This window comes from Capricornis sumatraensis, chromosome 10, assembly GCF_032405125.1.
Source record: "Capricornis sumatraensis isolate serow.1 chromosome 10, serow.2, whole genome shotgun sequence".
NCBI lineage: Eukaryota > Metazoa > Chordata > Mammalia > Artiodactyla > Bovidae > Capricornis > Capricornis sumatraensis.
This window is the reverse complement of record NC_091078.1, coordinates 102,860,724-102,876,871: the sequence shown is the minus strand read 5'-3', so window position 1 is coordinate 102,876,871 and position 16,148 is coordinate 102,860,724. Positions and strand designations below refer to the sequence as shown.

Below are 16,148 nucleotides of genomic sequence, written 5' to 3'. Positions count from 1 at the left end.
CCAGCGGAACTTGCCACTTTTCCACGCGCCCTACCCCCCACCCCCAAGTCCTTGCCTCTCCTCTCAAGTTCGCTGTTCTGGCGATTGGCACCAGATTGGAAGGACTTGAGAGTCCCTGGCGTTTCATCTCCTGCTGTCATGTGTTAATCACGGATGGAATGGAGTTCAGCCACAAAGGCTGCAGATCGAGGTGGTCTGTTCCTTGCCCACACCCCAGGGCCTTTGCACTTGCACTTATTTCCACACAAGACGCTCTTCCTGCCTTTGGCACTGCAGGCCGCAGGGCTGCGGGGAGACACCACCTCCTCTGAGAGGCCTCTCCCTGCTCGCCCTGCGCACTCCCGTCCTCTCCTTCCTCTGCCTTATCTCAGGCTGTGATTGTTCTGTGTTGTTTCTTCTGCCTAGTTGCATGCTGTTCACCTTTTCCTCTCAGAATAGCTCCGGGAAGGCAGGGACCGTGACCATCCTATTCGCAGTTAACGTCGCTGCTGCCTGGCACATAAAATAGCATTCGGTAAATATCCTCAACGAAACTGATACATGAATGAATGCGTGAGACCCAGGTCCTGCATTTAAGCGTGGAAAACTCTCTCAGATGGACAGTTTAATGAGCAAAAGCACCGCTTCAGTCATGTACAATTTACAGAGCATAGCAGTTCGGCCAAGTTAACACAGAGAGTTTGTTTTCAGACAGTTGAGTGGAGGACGATGAAGGTGCAGACTCTCAGAACCTAACGTGGAAGGGAGAGAACGGGGGCGCAGGCGTCCAGGGCAGTGTCCCGGCTGCCTGCCTGTCCCACACCTCTTTGCTCAGGGCCCTGGAGGGCTTGCGGGCTGCCAGAAGCCCCCAGACTGGGGATGGCGGCGCTGGGATGCTCCGGTCCTCAGAGAGCTTCTTCTGTGCCTCGTTTTCCTCTTTGCCAAGGCTCAGACCCCTTTGACCAGTTTAGAGCTGGGGCCACGAGGTCACCTTTGCCCTCCCTTTCTCTTTCCTGACTTTGTGAGCATCACTCTCTGTGCCTGGTCCACAGCCCGGCTGCTCAGAGTCTGACCTGCGGACCCCCAGCACCCCGAGTCCCTAGATTTGTCCCGTATCTGCATGTTAACAAGAGCCCCCCGGCGGCTCATATGCACGCTCAAGTTTGAGCTCTGGTCTGTGTGTCAGCCGTCTGGTCTGTGTGGAGTATCCGCAGTGCCCTCTGCACCCCAAGGTGCAGGAAAAGAAGCCAGTGGGGTGCCCGACTGGAGACTTACGGTCAGGGTGGAGAATGAGAAGGCTCCTCGTGTGATAATCTCTAGGTGCTGCGTTTTATGCATTTTCATAAAGGTTACACATCACAGTTATTTACAGAACAAAGGCTGCAAGGAAGATGGAATAATTATGCAGTCTCAGCTGTGTAATTGTGCCTGAGCCGTGTGAGTGTCCCCAGTCTTAAGAGTCAGGACAGCCAGGGAGGCTTCCAGGAGGAGGTGAAGCGTAGTGTGCTCTGTGAAGCAATGCAGGATGTGGCTACATAGAAAGGAGGGAGATACCTAGGAGGGCAGAGCACACGGCGTGAAGGCGGGGAGCCCAGTCGTTGACTGGCTTCCTGACCTTTGGGTGGTCCTTTCTCAAACTAAAGTGAGATGCTCAGGACAGGACCTCTTTGATTTCTTGACTTTATTAAGAGCACTTAACATGAAATCTGCCCTCTGAGTGTCCATCGAAGGATGGGTGCCTAAACAGCATGGACTTCAAACACAGTGGAATACTACTCAGCCTTTACAAGGAAGGAAATCCTTGTACAACGTGGTACAACGTGTGGTACAACGTGTACAACGTGTGGTACAACGTGGACCGACCCCGAGGGCTCGGTACTCAGTGAAGTCAGGGAGTCAGAGAAGGACAAACACCATGTGACTCCATGTACAGCAGGAGACTAAGCCAGTCAGAGGCACAGACGCAGAGAGCACGGTGGATACCAGGGGCCAGGGATGGGGAGGGGATGGGTGTGGGGTCTGTGATACGGGAGAGCCCTTTGTCTCCCGGGAGAGGAGACCGTGGCTCTGGGAGAGGTCGCCGCTCTCTCGAGGCTGTTCAGCAGGTTGGAGACAGAGTCGAGAAGTCAGGTCTCTGGAAGCCTCGTGGGGTCTCCTGAAGCTCCGAGATAACACGCCATCAGCATCACAAATCGCATCCAGGACCAGAGACTCTCTGTGATGCTGGAAGTTTTCTGAAGAATCTGGGCCAAACCCAGGCTCACTCCAGTCTGTGCTCAAGAGCTCGAGTTAGGCTGGGAGTCCCAGGAGCCAAAGCTGGCTGCTGGTTCCTAGGGGAGGAGGAGATGGGGGGAGAGGCTCCATTGGTCCCACCTACTTCCCCCCTTGTCCTGCAGGTGTGGCCTCTCCTTGGCCCGCCTCATCCCTTCTCTGGCACCTGTGCAAACACAGGCGGCAGCTGGGATAAAAGCAACCCTCCTCTCCCCAAGCGCCTGTCTGAACCTCCTGACAGCCGCTGAAGTCCGTGCTGGAAACCCCAGTGCGTTCCAAGGCAGGGGGTGCTGTCCGTTCTGGCAGCGCCCTGGGGGCCCTCGAAGACAGCGTTCTCATGGGGTCCCTGAGCTCCAGACATGACCTCAGGACACTCCAGCAAGGCCCCTTGCTGGGACCCTCAAAATAGCTAAGGCTCTTTAGGAATATTTCCCAGGGTTTGAAACAGCCCTGGTCAGCATCCCCTTCTCTCTGTCCGGATGTGGTCCCCCCACCCGCCACCCACAGGATATGTGGTCAAGGAGGCTGGTTGGATGGAGCATCGGGGGCCCACCCTGGCGCTCTGCCCAGCTAAGGTTTAGCCGGTGACTTGGAGACACTTCATAGATCACAGGGAACTTCTGGACTCAGGAACCTGCATGAGCTGGAAAGCCCTAAGGTACAGAAAGGCTACACGAACTTACGGAATAAATCTGAGTTCCATGGGACAGGGAGGAATGGAACAGGAGAGGGATAGAACTTCCCTGTGCCTCAGTTTCCCCATCTGTGAAATGGAGGTAAGAATAATAGTGCTTACCTCATATGTTGTTGGGAGGGTTTAATGAGATAATCCATGTAGAAAGCTCAGAACCATACTTAACACACACTAAGTCTTCAAGCAAAAACGTCACTTTGCCAAAGGTCGTCAAAGCTATGGTTTTTCCAGTAATCGGGTACGGATGTGAGAGTTGGACAATAAAGAAGGCTGAGCACCGAAGAATTGATGCTTTTGAGCTGTGGTGTTGGAGAAGACTCTTGAGAGTCCCTTGGACTACAAGGAGATACAACCAGTCCATCCTAAAGGAGATCAGTCCTGAATATTCATTGGAAGGACTGATGCTGAAGCTGAAGCTCCAATACTTTGGCCACCTGATGCGAAGAGCTGACTCCTTGGAAAAGACCTTGATACTGGGGAAGATTGAAGGCAGGAGGAGAAGGGGACAATAGAGGACAAGATGGTTGGGTGGCATCACTGATTCAATGGACGTGAGTTTGAGCAAGCTCCGGGAGATGGTAATGGACAGGGAGGCAGTTCATGGGGTCACAGAGTCGGACACGCCTGAGCCATTGAACAGCAACAACAGTAGCTGTCATGCTGTCTGAGAAGCACCAGCTGTTTTATTACTCAGTAGGTATTGTTCTCCCTGGTTTACTGATGGGGCTCAGAGAAGAGAAGGAACTTGTCCAGGTGTGTAGGTGTAGGAAGGGGTGGAGCCCAGAGCACAGGCGTCAGCATCAGGTGGGAGGGCAGGCTCTCTCGGGGGCTGTGGGGCTGCTCGGGGCTGCAGCTGACAGCCTTGGGTGGGCTGGAGTAGGCCCCTGGCTGTAGCTCTCATGAGCTAAGAGGGCAGCGCAGCTGAGGCTGCGGGACGCTCGGGGACGCAGGTCTGAGATGCTGACCAGAGCGCCCACCGACTTAGAGCAGGGCACTTCTGAGCAGGGTCAAGGCCCAGGTGGGTGGAGCAGACACAGGTGTTGGTGACAGTCATCTGAGAAGGAGAGCTGTCCCCAGGAGCCAAGAAGCTGAGGGTCATGGCTTGGGGGAGTGGTGTGCCCAGGTGACCGTGGGCACGGAGCAGGTGTGCGCGGAGGAGGAGGCACTGAGCCAGGCTGCGGACGTCAGGACGTGGGGCTCTGCCGGGAGCCGCCGGAGACGAGGGCGAAGGAAAGAGGCAGCTGTTTAAAGGCCGAGCAGGTCTCAACCCAGCAGGCCTGCAAGCAGGGCGAGAGGTGACAGAACAGGACCTTTGGGGCGGTTTCTCCTTCTGCCGCAGGACAGGATGCTGGGGAGAGAATGGCGGCCCCGGGCATACACGGGGCCCTGCTGAGGGCCAGGTCAGGCAGCCTGGGGCTCATTACCCTGCTTCGCACAGCAACAATGCGGTGATTGCTATTATATTACAGTGGCCGCGAGACTTCTGCGCCTTAACTCGTCACTGAGAATGCAGAGCATTTCCATCCACAGTCTGTGATCAGTGTGACTCTCCAAAACAGTGCTGCTTAAAACCTTTCGGTCTCACACCCATATCTAGCCTCTTAAAAATGATCCAAGGCCCCTAAGAATTTTTGTTTCTGTAAGTTGTATCTATCCATGGTTACCATGTGAGAAGGTAACACTGAGTAAAACTTTAAAAACACGTATCTTTTCACTCATTCTAAAGAGAGCAACAATAGACCATTTCAGGACTTCCGGGGTGGCGTTCATGGTAAAAGAACCCGCCTGCCAATGCAGCAGACTCAGGTTTGATCCCTGGGTTGGGAAGATCCTCTGGAGCAGGGAATGGCAACCCACTCCAGTACTCTTACCTGGAGAATCCCATGGACAGAGGAGCCTGCTGGGCTGCAGTCCACAGGGTCGCAGAGAGTCAGACATGACTGAAGCGACTTAGCAGGCACAGACCATTTTATGTTAACATAAATAGCACTTAGTATGAAAAACAGTTATTTTGCTAAATATTTAGTGAGAAGAGGAGTAGTGAAGTTGCTCAGTCATGTCCGACTGTTTGCGACCCCATGGACTGTAGCCTACAAGGCTCCTCCAACCTATGGAATTTTCCAGGCAAGAGTACTGGAGTGTATTGCCATTTCCTTCTCCAGGGGGTCTTCCCGACCCAGGGATGGAACCCAGGTCTCCCGCGTTGTAGACAGAGGCTTTACCATCTGAGCCACCGGTGAGAAGCGTAACCAGGTTTTAATTGTTCATTTTTAGTCTTTGGCTCTGCTGGTCCGTCGTTGCGGTGTGCGGGCTTAGTGGCCCCAGGGCATGTGGGCTCCTAGTTCCCCGACCAAGGCTGGCACCCTCGTCCGCAGCATTGGCAGGTGGATTCTGAACCACTGGACCACCAGGGAAGTCCCTAGGTTGTACGTTTTTGCAAACATGTTGTTCAGGTCTGGCTTCGTAGGAGACACCTGCATTCTCCTCTCTTGAGGAGAATTCCACCTGTTGAAAGTGTTGTTTTGTTCGACTTCGGTGCAGATCCAGACTCACGCAGATACGTAGTTGGAAAAGGGAGGTGGAACCCCAGAATTTCTCAGACCAGACTTAGGGGACTGCTTTTCTAGAAGGAGACAGAGAACTCCTGTCCTCGAGCTGGAGAAACTGAGCCCCGGGCAGAGGGCCAGGACTGCCAACTCTTCCTGCGTCTGTTTAGCCAGGAGGGTCCCTAAGGGAGGCCTCTTCCCCTCCCTCCGGCCCTGCCCTGGTCCCGGGACAGCCGGCACTGGGCCGGCAGGTTTGCTGGGGCCTGGGGCGGAAGCGCGGCTGGGCGGCCCAGGGGAGCGGCGGAGATAAGCGGCTTGGAGCTCCGGGGCAGAGGGGTGGCCGCCTGGCGTAACACCCACAGCGCCAGCCTGAGGAATGCGATAGCGCAGGCCCCGGCCCCCACGCTCCTGGGAGGAGCCCTGTTCCCAGAAGTCTGTCCCTGGACACTGCCGTCAGCCTCGGAGTTCATTTCCTGGTTAAACAAACATCTGTATGAAACGGCCCCAGTGGGGCCACGCCCAGGAGCAGCTTCGGAGGAGAGTCCCGGGCACATGGTTTTGCCGGGCCCCCTTCTTGTCCAGCTGGTGAAGACGCGTCCATCATGGGCACAATCAGAAAGCAGGATGGCCCCCGCATCCCACCCGGAGTCTACCCGTCTGGCAGGAGGGCTGGGGAGGGAAGTGCGGAGTGGCCCGTGCCCAGAACTACCTCCCAACAGCCCCCAGCCTGTGGCAATGGCAGTGGCAACAGCTCCAGCAGCTTGGGCGGGACGTGACCCCTCCGTCTATCACCTCCTCATCCGGGCCATGTAGTGGGGGGACGCTGACCCCCCATCTTCCCGCTGAGAAAGCAGGCATCTGAGTGAGCCTTGCACTCTGTCCTGCCAGGCGGCGGGTCAGGAAGTGTCCCAACGTCCAGCCCAGTTCTCCTTGCTGGGTGCCAGCGTGGGCGCTGCCCTGAGGCGGGGGGTGGGCACCAACCTTGGGCGCCCCTGCAGTGCTGGACTCCTGCCGCCACCCTCAGGGAGTAGGTCCAGGACGGGTGTTTCCCGATTGGAAAACTCCGCCTGCTTCAGTGAACCGAAGCACCATTTACTGAGCGCTTGCCGAGTGCCAGGCATGCCACTAAGTGCTTCAGGGTTGGAGCTGACTACCTGTGGCTGAATCAAGTGTCTGCCACTGACTAGCAGTGACTCTGAGCAAAGGGTAGGACTTAGCTTTGCCTCAGTTTCCTCATCTGTAAAATGGTTCATAATAGCAGTTACCTCCTGGGTTGTGGGAAGGTTCGGTGAGATAATATATGTGAAAATCCAGAGCTCAACTTTAGTGTTCAGTAAATGCTGGCTGGTTTGTTATTGTTATTCTTTCCTGGTGGCTCAGATGGTAAAAAAAAAAAAAAAAAACCAACTCTGCCTGCAACGCAGGAGACCCAGGTTCGATCCCTGGGTCGGGAAGATCCCCTGGAGGAGGCAATGGCTACCCATTCCAGGATTCTTGCCTGGAGAATCCCATGGACAGAGGAGCCTGGTGGGCTACAGTCCATGGGGTCGCAGAGTCAGATCATTAGTAGGCAGTATTATCAGCCATGTTTTCCAGATGGAGCTGGGAGAAGAGGAATAACTTGTCCAAAGGTGTAGGTGTAGGAAGGAGCGGAGCCCAGGACTTGAACCCAGGCCTTCCCACCCCAGAGCACAGGCCTCAGCGTCAAGCTGGACGCAAGTGAGAATGGGCACACAGGCCCCCGGAAGATCGGCGGTCGTCCTGACTCTCAGCCTCATCTTACAGAGCGCGTCTCCTGAGCCCTGCCCATCCTCTACAAAGTGATTCTCTTTACAGAGGCTTGACCACGAGGTCTCCTTAGTCGTCCAGGCCTGTCCCGGCAGGGTGCGTTTCCAGGCGCAAGGGCCACAGAGCCCGCGCCAGCCCTGCAGGTGCAGAAGGCAGCCTTCGACGTGGTGCCCGTCGAGGGCAGGAGGCCGGCTGAGGCCTCACAGGTTTCCCTCCTGCTCTGCAGCAGAGGGGGCAGTGAGGGGCCAGAGGAGGGCTGACCACGGGCCCACATTCTGCTGAATTTGGGTGGCCTTGGGGAGACTGGAATCTCCCAAACACTGTACTCTTACTCAGGAAGCAGTTAGCGACAGACCAGTCAGGGAAGCAGGCTCATTTATTGAGCACGTACTGTGCATCTCAATTCCACTCGTTCATTCCAGCGTGTCTTGAACTTCTGTGTGCCAGGGCTGCGTTAGGTAGTGTGACTGCCGAAAAGAAAAGGATGCGAGAAGCAGGTTAGAGCGGAGGTGCTCACCGGGGGCAGGCTCGTGCCCCAGGGGACATTCAGCGGTGTCCGGAGACACATCGGTTGTCACAGCTCGGAGGGGCTGCAGCTGTCATCCAGCAGACAGAGGCCGTGGATGCTGTTGACGGGCAGCGAGAGCCGTGGGGCCCAGGATGTCAGCAGGGCCAAGGCCAAGAACCCGGGGTGAGACTGTCACAGATGGCCCTCCGAGCGTGTGTGTGGCTTTTGAACAGAGACCCGAAAGAGTCCGAAAGTGAGACTGAGAAGATCCGGGAATTCCCTGGTGGCCCAGTGGCTGAGGCTCCACGCTTCCAATGCAGGGAGCCCAGGTTCCATCCCCAGTCAGGAAACTGGATGAGAGTTCACATGTGCTGAGCTCAGTCGCTCAGTCGTGTCTGATTCTTTGCACCTCCATGGACTATAGCCCAGGCTCCTCTGTCCGTGGAATCTTCCTGGCAAGAATCCTGGAGTGGGTTGTCATTTCCTACTCCAGGGGATCTTCCCCCTCCAGGGATCGAACCTGCAACCTCGTGGACTGCACCCTGCCAGGCTTCTGTGTCCGTGGGGATTTCCCAGGCAAGAATACTGGATCGGGTTGCCATTTCCTCCTCCAAGGGATCTTCCTGACTCAGGGATTGAGCTCCAGTCTCCCACATTGCTGCCAGATTCTTTACTATCTGAGCTACCAGGGAAGCTCCGTGTGTGTGTGTATATATATGGACACACACATTTGTTTAAACTTCACAATATGCATGTGTCTGAGATACCATTATAAGACTGTGCCCGTTTTATAGATAGGAAAGTCGAGGTATGGAAAGGTTAGATGACTTGTTTAACAAGTACAAGGCAGAAGGCAGGATTTGAGCCCAGACTGTCTGGTTCTGGTGTCCGAAAAGCTGCTCCCTTGACAGGCGGTCCATTTCTGGTCATGGGAATAGACTGTTACTTCTCAAGTGTAATAGCCCGGAGGTTGAGCAGAGAAGGGCCTTCAGAGGTCACTCTGCTCACGCACGGGAAGCTGAGGTCTGATCTTGGAAAGTGACTTCCGTGGGGCCGTGTGGGGAGGCGGTGGGAGGCCAGGAGCCGTGGGTCCCGGTGCCCTCTGCTTCACTGCAACCCTGCCGCCCAGCCTCGTCTGCACAGGCGCCGTGTCCGTCCCCTGTCACTGCCCCGCAGGGTCTCTGCTCATCCAGGTCCTCCGCAGTGTCTGATACTGGGCAGGTCTGGGGCCACAGGGGTTGCCCATGGCAGAAGGCCCGGGCCTCTGCCTGCGCCCCCGTCCTTGCCCATCCTTCCTGTTTGTAGACAGAATCTCAGTTACTCTCCTGTCTCAGGTGCAGAGGCTGTGGTTAAATGCGTTAAATGGCTCACCTTCACGGTCAGCCAGGAGAGTCAGTGCTTCCCAAGTGGCGTAAGCAGTCGTTCATTCATTCACTCGATCATTCTTTTGGTGACAGAGGAGGGGCAGCCCCATGCCGGGCACTGGCAACAGAGACGCACCTCCCAGGCCCTGCCTCCAGGGAGAGGTCATCAGTGTCCTGAGAGAGGCCTCCCAGAAAGGACACCTAATCCAATCAGTTGGGGAGGGAATCCGGAGGGCTCCTTGGAGGAAGTGATAGACACTGTGGCCAAGTCTCCAAGGATAACTGGGAGGTGGGCAGGCAGAGCGGGGAGAGGCCACTGAGGGGACAGCAAGTACAGAATCAGGACGAGAGGGCTTGCTTGGCACAGAGAACCACAGGTTGTTCAGAACCTGCCCGGCTGTGGGCAGAGTCCCCTTGGGCAGTTTATTAAGCCTGCAGGGGGCAGCAGGCCCCGGGCTGGGCATTAGATGCTGCTGATGTCCTGTCCCTGTTACAGGTGGGGCAGCCAAGGTGCGAGGCTGAACAGCGCCCTGGTAGTGAGTTCCCGGGGGGTGGGGTATCTGAGAAGCGTGTGGATCCTCCTCTGACAGCCTGAGGGTCCTTCTATAAGCCTGACTGGCGCCTGTGGAGCTGGGCTTCCCGTCCTGCCGTCCCCTGTACGGTCCCTCCTGACGGCTCTGTTTCCTCCCGCAGGTGGAAGGACAGTCCAGAGCCCACGTCATTGCGCAGGAGCTGCTGTCTTCAGAGAAAGCGTGAGTCCCTGGGCCGCGGCCCGTGGCCTTGGCTTGATAACAGAGCGTCAGCCCCTGCCCGGCTTGTGCAGAACGAGAATTAATGCCCACTCCACCCTCTCTCCCCCTGCAGATACGTGGAGATGCTCCAGCACTTGTATCTGGTGAGTTAGTCACTTCATTTGTCCAGAGCGAATTGCCCTCTGACACGGCTACGATACAAGGGGCAGAAAAGCAGTTGAGGACACAGAGGTGCCTTCCACTAGCAGAGACCCCGTTCACCGGGGCTTCTCAGGGAAGCCGGGCCCCTGATCCCTGTGCTTCGGGGGGCGGATGGCACGGGCTTCCCATGGAGCTGCCCTCTGCCTGGGTGGGGAGCGGCGTATGGGGAACATGCTACGGTTTCCGGAAGGGCGCTTGCAGTCTCCTTGACCCTCAGGTTGAGGAAGGTAGAAGGAAGACAGGTGTAGGTCTGGGTCATAGCTCGGTGTGTTGAGTTCAGACGTGGGGTCGGGGCATGCGTGTACATGTGTGTGCGTGTACATGTACATGTGTGTGCACGCATTGTATGTTTAGGCCTCTGGGGAGAAGATGATGTGTTTGCACAATGACCCAAGCAAAGCTGGGGTAGCGAGAGGTTGTCTCAGTCACCCTGGCATTGGGGCAGCAACCACTGAGCCCGTGGGAGGGGCGGGGGCAGTTCTCTGGACTTTTCAGAGGAAAGGAGGCCAGATTGTGGAGCTGCAGCTCGACCACCCTTCGCAGCCTGCCACACGGCCTGCAGTTTCCCTGAGCCATCAGTTCCCTTCAGCTCAGTGAATGCTTTTTGGACACACGCTGTGTGATGGGAGCTGGGGGTGGAAAGTGGAATCACACAGGGCCCTTCCCCAAGGGCAGTCTGGCCAGTGAAGGAGACAGATGAGTGAGATGGGTAATCATCCGGAGCACGGGGGAGTAACTGACAACCTCAGGGAGAATTGGCAGGCTTCCTGGAGGCAGTGGCGTTGGGACTGAGTCATAGGAGGGGGCAGGGAAGAGGGCACAGCAGAGCCACGGGACGTGAGGGCACGTCCCACATAGAGGCTCTGGTGACAGCTCCCGGCTCGGCCGAGCTCTCACCATCTGCGGGCTCCTCGGAGGTTCCCTTTGGTCCCACGCTGCTTTGTATCATCCCTTGTGTCTTTCCAAGAACTTCAGAGCTGGGAACGTCCATCCTGAACATTCCGTGGGTGGTGACATGGAGGCCCAGGGGCAGTGACTTGGCCAGGGTCACGCGGTGACCGAGCCAGGACGAAGCCCCGGGTCTCCTGATTCCTGGTGCACTCCCGTCACATGTCGGGAGCTCCTCAGCACGGGGGCCTCCCTGGAGGCAGCAGACACCAGCACCCAGCCAGGTCTCTGGTTGAATCCCGCTGAGGTCCCTGTCGGTGACATCACCCCAGTGTCCCGTTGCTGCCACCCAGGGCCCCGGGAAGGGGACAGAGCGCTGCTGGTCTGTGCTCCTAGCCCCTGGTTTTTGTCCTTCTGACTCAGGACTTTTTGTGCAAGGTTAAACCCCCATGCCCTCGGGTGTGAAGCGAACCAGCCCCAGGGATGAACCTCAAAGACGCATTTAGCAGCAGCAACAGGAAGCACAGCTCTCCCGTGGCTGATGCTCTCTCTCTTGCTTCTGAGCTGGCTGTGTGTCCGAGGGGCTGGGCCTTTCTGTTTTATGACTTTATGTTTTATGTTAAGAGGGTTCTAACTGGGAAACTTCATCTGGGCTTGCACCGCTTCCTGCCAGTTGGAAAGATGCTGAAGCCGCTGGTAATCCCTGACAATATCCTGAAGAGGGGAAAAAAGAGCCCATAAAAAAAAACTCAGAAGCTAGCGTGGGAAATTGTGGTCTGGATCTGCACTGGGACGTCAGTGCTTATCGGGAGAGAAGCGGCAAAAACACCCCAGTGTGACTCTCGAGTCCTAGCCAGGGACACCGGTCCAAAGGAGACCACAGACTTGGGAATGATCTCCACCACTGCCCTCCCCCAGGGTCTTTGTCTGATTGCTAAGATTGCTGGGTACTCTCAAGAATTTCTCCGTGGAGATCCACTGCTGTTGAAGTCCCAGGGCTGCCCCATCGTGGAGAGGGACCAATGGGCCCATTCATTCCAGAACACTCCTCAACTCCACTGTGCTCTTGTTGAGAGGCCGATGGAGATGGCCTGTGACCTTCTGCGTTTCAAATTTAACTTCGTGTTTCTCATACGGTAGATGGAGCTACCTCTGGGATTAGTAAAATTTCTGGTCATCCAGAATTGAATTCTGATGGTCAGGATCTTGTTTTCTGACAGCCTATGAACTAAAAATGGATTTCCCATATTTTAAACAGTTATGGAAAAAAGAGGCAAAGAAGAATTATGTGACTGAGACCATATGTGGCTCATAAAGTCTGAAATATTTATCATCTGGCCTTTATAGGAAATTTTTCTGACTTCTGGTTTAAAGACTTGTTCTGTCCTTCCATGAACCAAGTCCTAAATATATTTACCCACCTGCCCACCTGTCTATTCAATTTCTCATCCACTTATCTAGCCAGGATTTTATCCACTCGTTTTTCCTTTCATCTGTGCATGTAGCTAATGATGTATGCATCCACCCAGTCATCCATCAAACTCCCCATCCACCCATCCATCCATCTGTCCACCCATCCATCCATCTGTCCATTCATCCATTCATCCATCCATCCATTCAGTGGCCCACCCACCCATCTATCCATCTAGTCATTCATCAGACTCTCCGTCTATGCATCCATCTGTCCATTCAGCCATCCACCCATGTATCCCATCATTCATCAAATTCCCCATCCACCTACCTATCCATCCATCCATTCATCCATCCATCCCTTCATCCAGCCAGCCAGCCATACACTCATCCATCCATCCAGTCATTCATCAAACTCCCCATCCATCCATCCATCCGTTCACCCACCCACCATCTATCCATCTGACTTACCCGTTGCTTCTGGACAGAACATCACAGGATGTTTCCAACACCGTAGGCACTGAGATAGGCCTTGGATCCCCAAGATGGAAAAGGCCCAGAACCTGCCCTTGAGTAGGTGTCTCCTCTGCTGAGGGAGAGGGTGGAAGTAGGGAGGAGAACTGCATACGTGAGCCACGCTGCTGCTCTGTGGTGAGTGTGATTTGTGCAGATGTCCTCAGGAGCGTGGGGGATGGACAGGCTTATTCCCCTTGGGTGTATCCAGGAAGGTTGGCAGAAGAGCTGCCACGGACATGGAGTTTGAGGAAGTCACCAGGCCCGGGTGGTGGAGGAGGGCAGGTGGTTAGCCAGGAGCACTCCCGGGCCTGAAGGTACATGGTACCGTGTGGAGAATGGGCACTGTCAACCTACCCTTAGCATGGGTGCATTTGGAAAGACCGGGTGGAGATGGAATGAGGAGTCAAGTGACTGGTCCAAAACCAAGGTTAGAACCAGACTGAGATGTCCCTAAAAATGCCAGGCTTGGTGGCTTCTGCTTTTCCTCGCAAATAGTGAGTCACTGGAGATTTTGAAGCGATGTGGTCCCCAGACACCTTCAGTTCTCGGTTTTCTCATCTGCAAAACATCCCTCTCCTGGCAGACGCAGAGCATTCCCACCCTCGATCTCTCCTTTGGGCTAAGACGTTGTCGTCCTGTGCAGAAGCCAGCACACGACTGGGAGAGGTGACTCTGGAAGCTGTCACTGTCTGAGACCCCGGGAGAGGCCCCTCCCCTGGGAGGCCCTCCTTGACCGATCCTCAGCCATGTCTGCACTGCCTCCTCTGACCGCTTCCTCCCTGCTGTCCTTCAGATGCTGTAGACGCAGTCATGTCTGTGCGTTTTGCACCTGGGGGTCTGGGTGAGCCCCGCGAGGCAGGCTGGGGGTTTGGGTTCGATCCACTGAAGGTCCGTGGGAGGCTGTTGGGTGACCCCCGCAGGAGTGCTGGTGGCCTGCAGCGCTGCGGGCCGATTTGAGGACTGTGAGCCTGGTGACCGTGGGCTGTCGAGTGCAGGAAGGGGAGGGCCAGCTGACTTGGTGGCTCGTTAAGGCAGCAAGCGCTGGAGCAGACCAGGCTAAGCTAGAGGACAGATGGTGGGTTAAGTTGCGGGAGTGGAAGGTGGGGGCTTGGGGAAAGGGTGTGCATGCGAAGCGTTAAGTGGAGGGTGGTTAGCTGACGCTCCAGGAGAGGGCTCTCAGAGACCCTGGGCAGAAAGAGGTGCCTGCGGCGGGGGGCCTGAGGACTGGCAGGGTCTTAGGAAGGAGTGAAAGGACTTGGGGAGGGGGATTGAGCAGACACAGCGCAGAAGGGCAGCGACTCCCCCCACCCTTCTCGGTGGTGACCACGGGGAAGGGTGCCAGGAGCATCAGGAGCACCATGGACCCAGCCTGACTCCCCACACTGCCCAGAGAAGGCGGGGAGTCACTCAGAAGCCCTCTGTCTTACCAGCACGTAGGAGTTTCATTTGGCGGCAGCCTTGGTGCTGACGTGCGTGACTGGGACAAACACAGGATCTAGAGGGACTTAGTGGTGAATTTAAGACTTTATTTACCTAAACTGGCGGCCCGTAAGTTTGAGCCCGCTAGCCCCACCTTTCTCCACCCCGCCATAGGGGCCTTTGCTGAGCCCCTCCGGCGCGTGCGTGGCGGTTTACTTAACGTTAGCTCGTTCAGTTGCACAGTTTGTGCTCAGTAACTATTTCTCAGGTGGTTGGTTGGGTCCATAACTGAGTCCCAGAGAAGGTGGCTAACCCAAAGTGAGAAGCGGAGCCAGGCCTGGTTGACTGCAGAGCCTGAGACGCTGGCTGTGGTTCAGTCGCTCAGTCGCGTCCAACTCTTTGCGACCCCATGGACTGCAGCACCCCAGGCTCCCCTGTCCTTCCCTATGTCCCAGAGCTTGCTCAAACTCACGTCCATCGAGTCAGTGATGCCATCCAGCCATCTCATCCTCTGTCGCCCCCTTCTCCTCCTGTTTTCAGTCTTTCCCACCATCAGGGTCTTTTCCAGTGAGTCAGCTCTTCACATCCGGTGGCCGAAGTATTGGAGCTTCAGCTTCAGCATCAGTCCTTCCAATGAGTATCCAGGGTTGATCTCCTTTAGGATGGACTGGTTGGATCTCCTTGCAGTCCAAGGGGCTCTCAAGAGTCTTCTCCAACACCACAGCTCAAAAGCATCAATTCTTCGGCTCTCAGCTTTCCTTATGGTCCAATTCTTGTGTGCGTGTGCGCTAAGTCACTTCGTGTCTGACTCTTTGCAACCCTATGGACCGCAGCCCACCAGGCTCCGCTATCCATGGAATTCTCCAGGCAAGAATACTGGAGTGGGTTGCCATTTCTTTCTCCAGTAGGGGATCTTCCCAACCCAGGAATCGAACCCTCATCTCTTACATCTCCTGCGTTGGCAGGCGGGTTCTTTACCACCAGCGCCACCTGGGAAGCCCCCAACTCTCACATCCGTACACAGATAGATGTGGGACATTGCAGTGAGGTGGCAAGGAGCCTGAGGAGGGAGGAAGTCATGTGAGCGGGAGGAATGAAGTCCAGGGAGGCTTCCTGGAAGAGGAGACGTTGAGATGGACGTGGATGGATAGGAAGTAGAGACAGGCTTTTCAGCAGGTAGAAGCAGCAGAAACAAGTTCACAGAGGGGAGGGCTTGGGAATGTGGGCTGTACAGGAAGTGTCTGGAGGGCTGGTCTTTAGGCAGAGCCTGAATGCCATGATGCTTCGTGTTTCAAAAGGGAAATATAGGAATCTCCAAGCCCTCAGGACTCGAGCAAGGCAGGTGCAGGGAAGGAGTGGGTTTGGTGGCAGGGAGTGGCACTGAGGGACCCCAAGTATAACCCAGACTAAGCCCCCGAATGGCTTCATCCTGGGAAAGTGGGTGCGGAACCAAGAAAATTCTGTGTTTCTCAGGGACAGGGAGAGTAACTGCCTGTTACTTATCTTTGCAGCCGCTGCCCATTCAGAAATAGTTTTTAATCAGCTTGGAGGAGTACGGTGGGGGTTAGGTTTCTAAGTCTTTGCTGGGCTCTTCCAGGGCAGAGAGGGCATGGATCTTTGGGAGAAGCAGAGGGAAGCAGATTTTTGTCAAGTGTGAGAAGGCGTGCTTTCTTTCGCCCTGACCTGATGGGGTGAGGGGGTGACGGGCTGCCTGTGCTGGGAGCTGTGAAGGCAGTAGCTGTCGGGGCATCTTAGGAGAGGAGGTTCCCACTGTAGGCACTGGCTCTTCCTTTTATATTTTCATGCAACACA

At 55.7% G+C, this 16,148-nt stretch overlaps 1 protein-coding gene across 1 annotated transcript in view; it reads left to right on the top strand.

Annotated features, from left to right (window-relative positions):
• FGD5 (FYVE, RhoGEF and PH domain containing 5) overlaps positions 1-16,148 on the top strand; it is a 119,308-nt gene that overhangs the window by 63,861 nt on the left and 39,299 nt on the right. The window contains exons 4-5 of the mRNA XM_068981912.1: positions 9,844-9,902; positions 10,015-10,045. Coding sequence (XP_068838013.1) covers positions 9,844-9,902; positions 10,015-10,045 — 90 coding nt within the window. The remainder of the gene's footprint in view (positions 1-9,843; positions 9,903-10,014; positions 10,046-16,148) is intronic.